The 14,821-nt window shown below is 36.9% G+C and overlaps 1 protein-coding gene across 1 annotated transcript in view; it reads left to right on the top strand.

Annotated features, from left to right (window-relative positions):
- LOC145774860 (uncharacterized) overlaps nucleotides 1–12,343 on the top strand; it is a 42,275-nt gene extending 29,932 nt beyond the window's left edge. Inside the window, exon 7 of the mRNA XM_082586193.1 lies at nucleotides 12,159–12,343. Coding sequence (XP_082442319.1) covers nucleotides 12,159–12,223 — 65 coding nt within the window. The 3' untranslated portion in view covers nucleotides 12,224–12,343. The remainder of the gene's footprint in view (nucleotides 1–12,158) is intronic.
- Nucleotides 12,344–14,821: the final 2,478 nt, after the last annotated feature.

The raw sequence follows: 14,821 nt of genomic DNA, 5'->3' as shown, positions 1-14,821 counted from the left end.
GAACACTATGCTACATTGGCATACCTGGGGTGGGGTAGGTGGATTGGGCTGTGTATTTAGTATTGGCTTAGTCTATAAAACAACATTGTTACAGTAATTGCTTTGACAGAGCAATGCAAAATATATTAAATGCCTTAATCTACGTCGTTAACTACTAAAACATTTTTAACGGGGGGAACATGGCCCAATGCCCCCCCCCCCCCTGCGTACGCCACTGATCATGCCAATTTTGAGGAAAAATTTTGACATTGTTGGTTCAAAAATGACTACCAAAAAGGGCTATTTTTGGTCAAAAATAGTCAAAATGTTCGGGGGAGACAAATTTTGCTTGGCATCTGTACTTCAAACTTTGGCATTATAACTTGCAAATTTATGTTTACATAAATGCACTGTTTAATATCATCTTCATCATATTATAACTTACTGCGTCTGGTTACACTGTAATTGTAGGCTAACTGGTAGAGTATAGTACGGTAATGAAATTAGTAGCTTACAGTCTGTACACAGGGAGACCACAATAATAGCAAAAAATTTACGTCTAATGTTATTTTAAACACTCAAGAGCCAGATATGAAGGCGGCAGGGTAGGCTATTCATGTTTTTGCATCGATAAATCCTGGTAGGCATCATCCACGTTGAATCAGGCGGTGGTAACTTCTTTAGTGGTTTCGTTGGTGATTTCGATAAATCAATGAATGCCGGATTGGATTTGGATGTTGCTGTTTTCGGGTTTGTTACTTTCCTAAAAAGTGGAAGTAGACACGAAATCATTAACCGAATCAGCCGCGACATGTAATCAATCTCCTAAAAAGTTGTTATCATTATAGCCTACTATTATACAAGATACATTCTATAAATCTATAAGTTACAGTCTTACGTTGGTCGTCGAGTTATTATATTACTGTAAAATTCGTGAATGTTACATAAATTGTCTTGTTTCTCTGAGTTTGTCCTGTTCAAAGAAACAGTTTGCGCTTCGGGGCAGAAAATGATGGTTCGGCACAGACTAAAAAATATTTGTTAGCAACAAGGCTAAGCTAAAACAAAGTTGAAATCAGAAACATAGTTTGACCACACTTCAGCAGAAAAACGTACGGCATTTTACCAGACTTAGGCTAGGCCTACTTGGAAGTGAGGGTACGTTGATAAGCCTTCAACGCCTCTTTTGCTAGCGGGCTGTGTTCTGAGACAATTTTGTCCGTTGAGACATTGCAATTCTTGTGAACAGAACCAATGTGTGCTTTTGATGTTGAAGTATTGAATCTTCCAAACCAAAATTTACTTTTGTTTTGCTCAAAGCAAACTAAGCAAAAGGACATCAACGTTTTTTCATGTCCGCTTTTCGTTCTTTTTTTACTTACTCCTCCACAAATATCCTGTTTTGATCGCCGTTTAAGAATAAGTATTAAGTACCGTACGTCTGAAAAATATGAAAATCATTAAATAACGACACCAGTTTGTCAATGGGTAGCCATCATAGGCGTAAATCCCAGAGAGAGAAGAATTATTCCCCCTAAAAGTTTGGCGGGGGGATGCAAATATTCCCCAAAATTTTCTCTTTGTCAGCAACGTCTTCACAATGATCTGAGACTGGTGAAAAACTTCAAGATACTAGGCCCCTATTCATGATACTGACTCAGTCTCACAGTCTGTGTACAGTATCTATGCTGTAGGCCTAGGCTAAATGCCTACACATACACAGCCTAGCCAGCTCTATTATTATGACAGCATAATAGGTTAGCATAGGCTAGGCTATAACTAACTTTTCTAAACCGGAAGGATACCACTAGCTTAAGCTTATCATGCCTAACTGTAGCCTACGTCGAAGCTCAGTGAACTTTGTCATTGCTACTCAAGTTCAACTGTAAATCAACGGATTACCTGATTTTAACTAAAAGAATTGAGAACTAACTCACTCACTGCACTCACGTCCAATTCCCAAAATGGCGAAAATAGAAATCAAGCGATAGAAAGGCGAGAATGGGAAAGGGAGTGAGAAGGGGTTCCTGGTGGCGAGTGACGACGAAAACCAGCTGATCATCGTTATTCCAATCATTTTTAGAACCTTTGAAAGGGAATGTTAATAATATTTTCTTTAAAAGTGCTAAAAACAACAATTCCCTTTTTAAGACAAAATTTCCTTGTAAAATTGTTAAAAATCCTTAAAAAATCCTTCCGATCTTCATTTCCTTTTTTTATCCTTCGAAGCGTTGAAAAATCCCAATTTCGGGATAAAATCCTTCAAAGTGGAAGCACTGCGAGGGTGGGCAATTTTCGTTGTTACGTCACATAAGGTGAAACAATGGAACATAAATTGTTGATTTTCTCGATTCAACAAAAACTCACCAGTGATTTTTGCATAAAACGATAGAATTGTTGCGATTATTTAGTTGCATTCTCGCGGCTGGCCGAAGCGATTTTGCGCGGCTGAGGTTGTGATTTTTAGTGAATTGCGCGGCTGTGCTTGTGATTTTTCGTGAATTGCGCGGCTGACACCGCGGCTGGAAATTGAAGTGCGCGGGGGATTTATCCCCCGCGCAGGCCAAACTTTCCAATGTGGTGCGCATCTATTTGACCGGCGCCTAACTGTCTGCGCCTAAAAGACTTGCTCTCCTACTTAACGTCCATGGCCGCCGGCTGCTTTAAGGCTTGCACATTCGCCTAAGCACGCGCGGAACCCAGCGGAGACTTGCTTCTCTGTGACGTTTCTTTTTAACAAACAATCAATGTAACGCAATAATCCTCATTGTTAAAATTAGAATACATATCCTACAGAAAAGTTCAGACAACTTTATTTCAAGGCAACATTGCAAGGCGTTGAAATTATGTAAAAATGGCTACTTTTGCCATCAGCTCGTTAACCACACCACTCTAATGTGATCTTTAAAGCAATTGCCTGTACTATTGTTGTATCAGCTCCGTATTCGTTCGCGTTAAACAAACAATTGTAACAATTCCAATTTAAAATATATTTTTGCTGCATTAGCTCTACATTTGTCAAGAATTTTGCGGCGGTCATTTATGACCGACCAATGGGTTGGCTTTGGCAGACATTTGAGGTCATTCCGGAGGTCATGTCTGCCATGTCCTGCGATCAGCGACTTCGGCTTTGTGCTACCTTTCTTTCGATCTTTTCAGGGGGAAAATTTTAAAATGTTTGCAGAAACTGCGATCAGCGACTTTCGCTTTTTTTAATTTTTTCTCTTGATCTTTTCAGGGTACGAACTGTTTAGGGTACGAACTAGGTTGCATCCCTAACACACTAGCCTGGTGGCCTCTGCAGCTTTACTGCCAGGCTAATCTAGTTTCACACATAAAAACTTTAACTTCTCTGAAAAAACTGCAGTGCCTAGTTTAAATTTATTGTTATTAAGCATATTTAGCTCCCTGAATAACAATGCACTCGCAAAAGTCAAAAGCCCTTTGTGTGATAGCTAAAGCCTCCCTTGAACCGCCTGGTGTCTACGCCCAATGCTGCCACAGCAAATATGGAAAAAGCACAAGATTTATGAAAAAAAAAGCACAAGATTTGGATACAACAGCACAAGATTGCAAAATTGAACCTTTGCTACCCATTTTGAAGAAAAACATGACTCTGAAATCAACAGTTTAGAGAAGATACATGCTTAGAAGATGAAGATAGCCCCCATGAAGTCCGCCCAGATAGCTCAATTGGTTAGCGCGTCACTTCTGGAACAAAGAAACTTCAAGATCAAGCGGTGCTGGTTCGACTCTCGGGGTGTGCGCTTGAGCAACACACGTTAAGGACTGCTCTCCATTCAGCGGCATCTAATGGATGGAATAGTTCCCCGGCAACAAGACTTCAACAATCGGAAACTTCACTCTGTCAATCTCGGTGACCGGGCCTGCGTCAGTGATCCGAAGCCTCTACAAGTATGCGAAACTGCCAGGATTAAGCTCTGCAAGAAGCTTTCCCAGTCCGAGGATAAAGATTCAAGCAATCAAAGCAATCAAGATACCGTACATGATACCGGTACATACTAATCACTGTTCTCTTTCGATTCGTGGTCTTTAATTTAATATCACAAATCTCACAAAAGGCAATCAGTTTTGTCTTCTTGTATCGAACTTTTAAAATCAGGATCATTCAACCATTAAAAGGCTATTTATACCATTTTTTCGTTTTGGCACTTGGTGAATGATTGTCATTACCGGTATTTGATACCAGTGGCGTAGCTTCAGACCCCCGCCGCTGGGTGTGTCTTAGGTGAACACGCCGTCAGAAGTTTTAACTCAAAAATCCCCCTTTCAAAATTCCCGGCTACACCACTGTTTGATGCTGATGTACCGGTACTCTTTTTGCTGTTCTTGTTATCTAGTATCGAGCAACACAACCTCTGAGTCTGAGCACATATTGTACTCTCTTCAGATCAAGTTTTTAGCTAATCTTGTCAGGCTTGATCACTCAATGAGGAAAATTGGTCCATACACGTATAATAAGTAGTATGGTACCAGAAACCTTTTAGTTTCAGTCCTTAACTCTCCACCAAACTCAAACCATGGTAGCAACGATTAATTTGACTTTGATCAAAAAACACAAGATTTAGCCAAAAATCGATCGGGAAGCACAAGAACACAAGATCAAAAGTAAAAACACAAGATCTTGTGCTAAAACACAAGCCGTGGCACCACTGTCTACGCCTGTTATAGATACCGGTATCCTCTTGAACTGAACTCTAAACTCACTTCACAACAGTGATGCCAGGTTATTTTTAAAAGCAAGCAAGTTGCAACACAAGAAAACAATCTAAAAAAACAAGCCTAAAACAGGAAAATCAGCACAAAAATTAGCCAAATAATTTGCAACCAATACCAATCAAAATCAAGCACGCAGTTTGATTGTTCTAAATTTTAAATGCAACTTTTGCAGTCCATACATTGCGTTTATTTCAAGAATGCCATTTATTTATGCCATTTTAAGCAATAATTATCTTGAAATAAAAGGATGCAATATTGACTACAATAAAAAAAAAGAACAACTTAATATTGGTGTCAAAAACAGTTTAAAAAAGTTTACCTGGCATAAACAGCAGCCCAAAAAACAAGCAGCTTGAAAAAAGCAAGCCCAAATTTCCTGGAAGACCGCAAGTTGGCAACACTTCTTCAAAAGTTCAAGTTTGAACTTTGCAGACAACAGAAACAGCATGTTACATTCTACCCCTCCCGGTAAGCTCAGCTCTACGCTTCCCTACCTGCCAAGTTTTACAAATTTTTGAAAACAAACCTGCTTAAATTGATAAAATGTAATCAAGCAAATGATATTATGGAGTGTCGTTAGTTCATTTGACTTGTAACACACTTTATTTTGTGTTTATTTACTGTATACCCTAGCACCAAAACCTAAGCACTAAAAACTCATTATCTTCAACTGTAAGCGCTTATTTTTCACATTCTTTACACACCACGATCACATGCATCCATTTAAACGACTGTTTAAATTTTGGCCGATTTGATTAACTATAAATCATACTATTTACGTACTTCGTCGTTATATGACAGATATTAAAAGCTCCGTAAAAAAACCATATACGAATAGTTTGTGACTTGTTTTTCATTAGGAACACTACTTTTTTGTGTGAAATAATCTTTCAAATGTTAAATTCTAACCCTCTGGGAAAGCTCAACTCTACACTTGAAGAAACAAAGCTTTTGTGAGCAAACAAAATCTGGAACTTCAAATGCTGTTTTTATCCAATAAACGTCTCAAAACAGTGCAGTTTTCAACGTTTGCATCAACAAATTAAAAAGAATTCGTTTCCAATTGTTTTCCACCCCATACACAGTCAAAAACGCTCAAAATTTCTCCCACCTTTTTTTTTTTAAACTTCCCTATCTGCCAAGTTTTACAACTTTTTTGAAACAAACCTGCTTCAATTGATAAAGTGTCATCAAGAAAATAATATTATGGAGTGTCGTTAGTTCATTTGACTTGTAACACACTTTATTTTGTGTTTGTTTTTTGGTTGTCAGATATCACAAGCGCAATTAAAAAACCTTAACACTAAAAAGTCATTATCTTCAAATGTAAACGATTTTTTTCCATAATCTTTATGTACCACAAATCATATGCATCCATTTAAACGACTGTTTAAATCTTAGCTGATTTGATCAACAATAAAATAGTTTTATTTTCATATTTTGTCTTTTTTCAATGGATATTAAAAGCGCAAGAAAAAAACAATTACGAATACAACAAAGGTGTTTGTGACTTGTTTTTCAATAGGAACACTAGTTTTTTGTATGAAATAATCTTTCAAATGTTAAATTCTAACCCTCTGGGAAAGCACAACTCTACATTTGAAAAAATAAAGCTTTCGTGAGCAAACAAAATCTGGAACTTCAAATGCTGTTTTTATCTAATTTACGTCTGAAAACAGTGCAGTTTTCAATGTTTGCGACAACAAATTGAAAAGAATTCTTTTCCAATTGTTTTCCACCTCATACACAGTCAAAAACGCTCAAAATTTCTCCCACCTTTTTTTTTTTTTAAACTTCCCTATCTGCCAAGTTTTACAAATTTTTGGAACCAAACCTGCTTCAATTGATAAAGTGTCACCAAGAAAATAATATTAGGGAGTGTCGTTAGTTCATTTGACTTTTAACACACTTTATTTTGTGTTTTTTTTTTTTTTTTGTCGTTGGATATCAAAAGCGCAAATAAAAAACCCAAACATTAACAAGTGATTATCTTCAAATATAAACAATTTTTTTCCATAATTTTTATGTACCACAAATCGTATGCATCCATTTAAACGACTGTTTAAATCTTGGCTGATTTGATCAACAATAAAATAGTTTTTTTTTCATATTTTGTCTTTTTTCAAGGGAGGTAAAAAGCGCAAGAAAAAAACCCTAAATCGGTAAAAATTAGTAACATTTAAGTGCCTGTAACTTTTTTTTCACTAACGTTGAAGCCATGTAATTTCGTGCACGTCATTGTCATATGAGTATCTAAATAATTGCCAAGTTTGGATACATTCGCAATTTTAACTTTGAAGATATTGACGAATCTTCGCGTAAACGATCTTTTTTATCAGATTCTGGAAATCCGCTGGAAATCCGAAGTCGGGTCGACATGAGGGCCATAGTTGCAACGCTGCATAAAAACTCAAAATTGTAGTTATTTGTAATTTTTTCAAATACTCTAGATACTTTTAACTAAGGTGCAATCATCTTAGAATTGTTTTCCACTTACTTTTATACCTCTATCCCCTAAAATAAACAAATAAAAAATCATATTTTAAAAGAGCAATAATTTAAACTGTTTCATTTTTGACTGCTATTTTAAACGTCTTCTATTGCGGAGTTACTTCTTGTGGCAGGTATACTATTTATTTTAATCCAAAAAATAGGCTTATTACCCTTGTAAACAAGATAACAACTGAAAAATACGGCTCAAATTATTTTAGAGCACTCTTAAGAACTAGCGATTTTCAATGGATGAAATGTCGAGGCTCGTGGTCATCGATTTCAGTTGGAGGAGAATCAGCCGATTTTTGGGTTAGCAGCACACCCTTGACTTTCAGCGAAGCTGCTGCAAAGTGTGAGTCACAAAATGGTAGCATTGATGCAATCTCTTCTGATGCTAGTGTGATTGCGCTGGTAGCTCACGTTAAAGAATCTAAAAAAGCCTCTACCAATGGTTCGAAATGGGAAGAACCGATCTGGGTGAGAATGTCTTGTGCCTTCAATGGAAGCCGTGACAACATGAATGCAACCCTACTCAAAATACAAGCTGGTCCCGTGGTGGCTAGTGAAAGTGGTAACAAAACTCTGAATTTCACTGCAAATATGATATCCGCAAAGCCGGAAGAAAAACACAAATACTACTGTAAACGAGGTTTGTATTGTTTAGACGTTTACGTTTGTGATGTAACAAAGTTTAGGTAGCTTGATTAATATCGTAAAGTAATAGATGATAGTCTGGGGTTTGTATTGGTATTGGAAAAGTCTTCGAGGAGCTACAGCAGTAACTGAACAATGCAATAATTTAACCCTATTATCCCTAGGTTCTGAGTTTCACCGACTCCCCAGGTGGTGCTGATTCAGCACCCAGTTTAAGCGCTTATAACTCTTTTATTACGAGTCTCATCATTACCATCTTTTGACAACAGATAGAAAATTTATCTGGGGTTATGAAAATTGTCAAATTTTCATTCAATTGCTTAAAATACTCTTGATTCAAAGCAATACACAAACAGTGTTTTTTTTACCACATTTAAAATAAAGAAACACAGCGATTTTCGTTTTTTCTCACTCTTTCACGCATCAGCGTTTGCGGTTTCCATATTCTCGAGAGATTGAAGGCTGACAAACGTTTTGAAGATGTTTCTGTCTGCGGTTTTTCTTGCGAACGTATTTGTCAGCGCTCAACGTAGCTGTTGATTTTAAAGGGTTTTAACGTCCGAAGACGTTAGTCTGATTTTGAGTAACGCAATAGTAAAATTGCTTTTCTTGAGAAAGGTTTCACTGTTGTCTTTCAGTATAGTCAGAAACAATTCAAGCTGTTTCGTCTATGTATGGTTTACTTACACAATTTTGTGTTTTTCTTATTCTGTGCGAGTCAAACGGGTCTTCACGACACTCTGGACACTTTTTTATAAAAATCTCTTGCAGTTTGTTCAACTCACCAGAATGAAAGTATTTGTTTTCGATTTTATTCAACATTCTAACCACGGCAATGTTGGTCTGGCGTGCTATCAGTCATTGATTGCCAGAATTCTTGTTCTATATTCAAAATTCTTCGTTCAGTCATATTCTTATTCTATGGTATTGTTAAGTCTTGTTTCACTCAATAAAAGAAACTGTATTGAGTAGGACCGTTTGTCACAAAGTAGATTGTAATAGCAAAAAACAACTTCAAGAATGTTTTGCAGAATCACAAAAGTTTAAAAAAAATGCACGAATAAACCTCAAATAAGTTTTGTAGTTCATGTCGACTTGCCTAGCACTACCTGGTAAGAAAAATTTGTGCTTTTTGCATTGATTCAATGTCTGTAGACTTTTTCTCAGTGCTAAAAAGAGATTATTTTAGTAGCTAGGTAAATGTTGATAAAAACGGCAACGCAGCCTACGTCACTGCAACTACACCGATTTTATAGTCCAGCCACTCTTATTTATTCAATCAAAAATAAGATCAGAAAATTATTAAATTTTGTATTGCAATCCATTGCAATGCAGCACAAGTTTACAGTTTATAATATTGTGCATTTAAAATTTTCTATTGTATGCCTGTGTTACTTTGCATTGAAACAAATTGCCCAATGGCGGCAAAATAAAATCCTGCTTGGGACTAGCGGCGGATTGAACATTGCGACTTTGGTATAGCGCCTGTATTGCGAAGTCCACGCAGAAGTTATTTTTTGGTGATATTTAGCAGGTGGAAATATGAAAAGCACTGTGATTACTCTGTACTACAGTTGGGTATAATGTGTTGCCAAAAAGCAAACCTATTGTCATTGTTTTGGATTTCACTCATGTAAGCCCAAATCTCGTCGCTGAACAGTCACAGCATTTGCTTATTTGCTGGACACGTGCAGAATTAATGCTTCAACTATATTAGCTTTGGGTCTGCAAAACGACCCAAACAAAGTTTCTTCTTTTAATTTTGGTTGGGACCTGGCGATGTCGTTAGTTCGACTGCAAATTGAGTCCCGCCCTTGCGGGGTCTCTGGATGACAATACAACGAAAAACAGAAACGGTAATAGGGAAAAAAACGATACCACCAAGTTCATCGTCAGGTTTACTATCATTCAAATCTGAAAACCGGCGAAGATGTAAACAATGCTTACAAGAGCCAAGAGGCTACTGGGGAAGTTGGTGCAAAGAAAAGAAAGCAGCTACCGGCAAACTGTAGTCAATGCCAAAGATGTGGCCACTCGGTATACCAAATACACTCTACTAGATTGTGCCAAAGTTGTTTTTGTTTTGCACATGAGCTTTCGGACTAAATGTAAATGTCTGCAAAACCTTTTGTACCAAGCTAAAGATTGAAAATTTGTTTGATTAGTAGCCTAGTCCCACTGCCATTGCGTTCCGATGCTGCTTATCGTGTAGGCGTATATAGCGTAGGCTAATATGCTGCCGTAAATTTAATAAGTTACTTTAAAAAAACGATAACTGTAACTGAAACTAGTAATTTTTTGAGCGAAGTAACTGTAACTCAATTACTTTGAAAGTAACTAGTGCCCACGACTGGAAGTCATTCTTCGCTCTAAAAGCCACTCGGCTAACGACACCGATGTAGGCTATAGCCAGCCTACAGTCTATTTTCTAAAGTACAGCCTAGCTATCTAAATCTTTAGAAAGTTAAAGGCATAAAAGTTGTTAGAAATTGTTGCCCACATTCGATAAATGGATTCATAATTATCAAAATAACTTATAAAATGAGACCCTGATTGTGACTTTTTTTTTTAAAACTAAAAGCAAGCCACTGATTAAAAGAATCAAAGTATAACGAAATTAACTAATCTATACAAGCCAAAAAACAGTGCAACCTCATTGATTTACCGAAATAACAGATTCACCAAGAACAAAACCCAGCATTTGGAAAGATCTGGAATCGAGCCAATAGACCTATCCACCAGAATCAATAGTGAAAACTCTATTCCTGCAAGCAAACAGCTTTACGAAAAACATGGCTACACCCAAACCGACAAAAATTAACAAAACTTTAATAAAATAAACTTAATTAAATCCTACATATTAACAAAACATACAGACACATACAGAACATATACAAAGCATATACATACAGACAGTTTGCTAACTTACACGCGATCAGCCCGCACGACATATTGTACGAGAAGAAAAACAAACATACGTTGACATATGTTATTTAAATCGTCATGCTCTATATGCCTAAAACCAAAAGACCTGCAGTTTAAATCAACAACACTACATTAGTTAATATTTTGTGAGATTGATATTTTTATGTTGGTTGAGCAAGAAGCATAAATAACGTTAATAAACCTTTATGACCTTCAAGTACATTTTGGTATATTTAGGACTTGTATTGTAGACAATTATGAACACCTACAAGATTAAAACGATTACGCGATTAACGAATTCAATGTGCACCATCATGAAACAGAAGCGATGACACAAAGGTATCCTGTAACGTTAAATAACCGCAAACATAGGTTGTTTCCTTGCTTTTAAAAAAAAATGCAATTAAGCTCTGTAAAAGGTTACAAGCAGATTTAACATCTAATTGAAATCAACTTGGGGCTATGTTTCAGCTTTAATTATTCCATATCCAACTCAATATACTTTGCTAACATATTTCAATACAAATTAATACATCTAAACTTTACTAACATACTCTGATAATCTAACAACACAAGAAAAACTGGATAATGTTAACTGGCTAAGAGTGCATTGCACCAGCTGCTTGCTAGGCTATTCTGAACATATCATTAAACAGGAAGCAGGCTGAGTTCGTACATCCACAGCAAGAAAATGTTAATATGTACAGTATAGGTTGATATAGCATATTAAACCTTTATGATTTTCCAATATACTTTAGGAACATTTAAGACTTATGTTTACATGAAAAAAAAAAAAAAGATTGTTTTAATGTGAAAAAATTAAAACGTGTGTTTGAACTACAAACCAACAACTAAGCTAAGAATAAGTCACATTAAATCACAAGCAGAATTAATTAAGTATTGATAAGGTACTTTAAACTAAACAATATCATAATTTTTAACAAAACTATTCATCATAATCAGTGATGGGCATTATCGGCGATAATTTATCGGCGATGATTATCGGCGATAAATTTTTATCGCTTATCGTTATCGCTTAATTATTTTTTCAGTCATCGTTTATCGTTATCGCCAAAGGCAATATTTGATTATCGCCGATAATTAATCGCCGATAAATTTTATTTCGGATCAACACACAAGTGGAAAGAACATGAAAAGTAATATTTTTACTAGCCACCTATAGTTCATGAAACTAAAATTATAACCAGTTCTTCTTCAGTGCCTGAAGTGTGTGTGCACAGGTCGTTGTCATGGGAGGGGCACGCCCCCTGCAGCGAAGGCCCTGACAACACAATAATTTTTAGAGTTGCAAATTGCAATGCAATGAAATGCATGCAACATCAACTACTTTGCACTGTCTTTCGCAGGACACTTAAAGGCATGCCTGAAGGTGGACATGAAGATTGGCTTCCTTGCCTTCCCATCCACTTAATCTAAATCTTCAACCACCTGGCGTAAGCCTGGATACGACGACGATTTACCTATGCGACATAGCCAACGCTCAATCAAATATTTTTATTCCCACTAATACAGTGCCTTATATTGTAATTCTTATCTCAACAACTCTGCTTTCTGCCATTGCTTTAATGATGGTGTTCACAAAGAAAAGCTTGTTCACAAAGAAAATCAAGCTTGTCAAATTAGTCGTGTTTGTTCAAGAACAATAACATAATTATCGTAATTGACTGATAATTTCAGATAAATTTTTCTGTTATTGTTCTTGAACAAACACGACTAATTTGACAAGCTTGATGAATTTCACAGTATGCACAATTTTACTACCAATAACGCTTAAGATTACTGATAAATTTTCAAGCATTTTGCGTTTTTTGGAATTTTTTCAATTATTGCTGACTTTGCTGTAAACAGCCTTTGAAGCAGAAAGCAAAATACAAAGTTTGGAATTTTTTATGGTATTTTCATTTGATTTAATTATTTTGCCTACTGCACGTCAGCGGCAGTGTAACTCAATTGATAAAAGCATCCAACTGGTATCTGAACAGTAGCGTATTTAGGGGGGAGGATAAGGGGCGATGGCCTCCCCCTAATGATCAGGTAAAAAAAATCATAAATTTTGCAAAAAAAAGTTGTAGCACAAGACATAATTGCTTGGGTGATTCATCCTGCGCAACTGTGTCACAAGACCTACTAAGGGGCGATAATAGGCTTTTTCACCAACTTTTTGGCAAGACTTGCTCAGTTTTTGGCGAAGAAATCCGAATGCCGCGGAGAGCACCTAGACAGCAACATTGACCTAACATTCCAGCTGAAACCGCGGAGATCTATTTCAAACAAACAGTTTTTCTTCCTTTTCTTGACAATTGCATGGCACAAATTCACGAGAGATCCAATGAGCACTGCTCGCTAGCTTTTAAAGTCAGCACATGATATATCTGCCTTCATTGATTCATGAAGATGAGAACTGCCCGATCGACGAGATTTTCGACTTCTACCATGCCTACCATGAAATGCTGGATGTTGAACCAAGCAATTGCTTTGCAGCTACTGTACTATTAAATTACTAAGAGCGAATTGGCTTGCAGTTTCTGTGGATAAAAGACATGCGACTTTTGTGGATGCGTGTCAAGCTGTTGAATAACTCGGCAATTATCCATAAATTACTTCGAATCTTTGCTACGCTTCCAGTTACAACTGCCTCCAATGAGCGATGTTTCAGTTCACTAAAGTCGCCTACCTGCAAAATTATTACCGCACGACCATGACCGAGCCACGTTTGGATGGTCTAGCCATGGACTTCTAAATAGTAGCATCTGGACTGGAAACTAACTGGACAACATGAGGCCAAACAGTTGGTACAACAGTTGACCAACAGTGGGCCAACAGCCAAGTAACTAACCCTGTTGGCCCACTGTTGGCCAACTGTTGTACCAACTGTTTGGCCTCATGTTGTCCAGTTAGTTTCCAGTCCAGGTGCTACTATTTAGAAGTCCATGGTCTAGCTCAGATGTATTTAAACAAGGATATTATACTCGAGTATGATGCAGTCATTGATATATTTGCCAAGCGCAGCCATCGCATTAAACTGTAAATTGTCATTGCGAATCGCCGAGAATGTTCAAAAGGTAGGCTATTCGAGGTCGGAAGGACTAACTTATTGTTTATGTTCTGAAGTGTTTGATATCTTTTGTTGGTTCATTGATTGGAACAGTAACTTACTTCTACGGATTCGCTCTTGATTTTGGACCCCCTCCCCTCCTATCTGACGGTTTCAACTAACCCCCTCCCCCCGTTCTGACGCATCATATGACATTTTGGTATAGCATACTCCCCCTATTTAAAGGATCAAACAAGTCTAATTTTTACCCAAGTAGAAAAAATTTGAAACAATTAACAACCATTTTCACCAAATTTGAGTTTTCCCTGTACTACCGTTGAGACTACCCCTATTGGCCTCCAGCCGCTGAGTCAGCCGCTATGCGGCTGACTGACACAATGTCTTGGCCCCCCCCTAACAAACTTTCTAAATACGCCACTGTATCTGAAGGTATAATTATAAGCACGGCGGTTACCTCAGTGGTTTGATTCTGGATCAAGAGGTTGAAGATTCGATACCTACTGCCGCTGTTGCGATTCTATTCATGCATAACTTACAAAAATTTTTGTCCCTTTACAGTACATTATGTTCGATTTTTCGTCATGTTGATAAAAACAGTTCGTGCTGCATGGGATGGGGCAGCGCTAATCAACAAAAAAAAAATTATCGTTATCGGACATTATCGGCGATAATTTATCGTTTATCGTTATCGCTTAACTTTTTTTTGATTTATCGTTTATCGTTATCGCTTTAGGCATTTTTCGTTTATCGATTATCGTTATCGCTTAACTGAAAAATGAGTTATCGCGCCCAACACTGATCATAATATTATAAATTTGAGTTATTATTATCTTGAAATTAAATTTATATGTTAATTCAAATGTCAAGTTTAAACTGTATAATTAATTATTCATAAAAAAATTTCCCTTAAAAAATCCCCTATAAAATTTTGATCAAACCGGAAACCGACCGGAA

This window comes from Aplidium turbinatum, chromosome 7 (genome assembly GCF_918807975.1).
Source record: "Aplidium turbinatum chromosome 7, kaAplTurb1.1, whole genome shotgun sequence".
NCBI lineage: Eukaryota > Metazoa > Chordata > Ascidiacea > Aplousobranchia > Polyclinidae > Aplidium > Aplidium turbinatum.
This window is presented reverse-complemented; position numbering and strand designations above follow the sequence as displayed.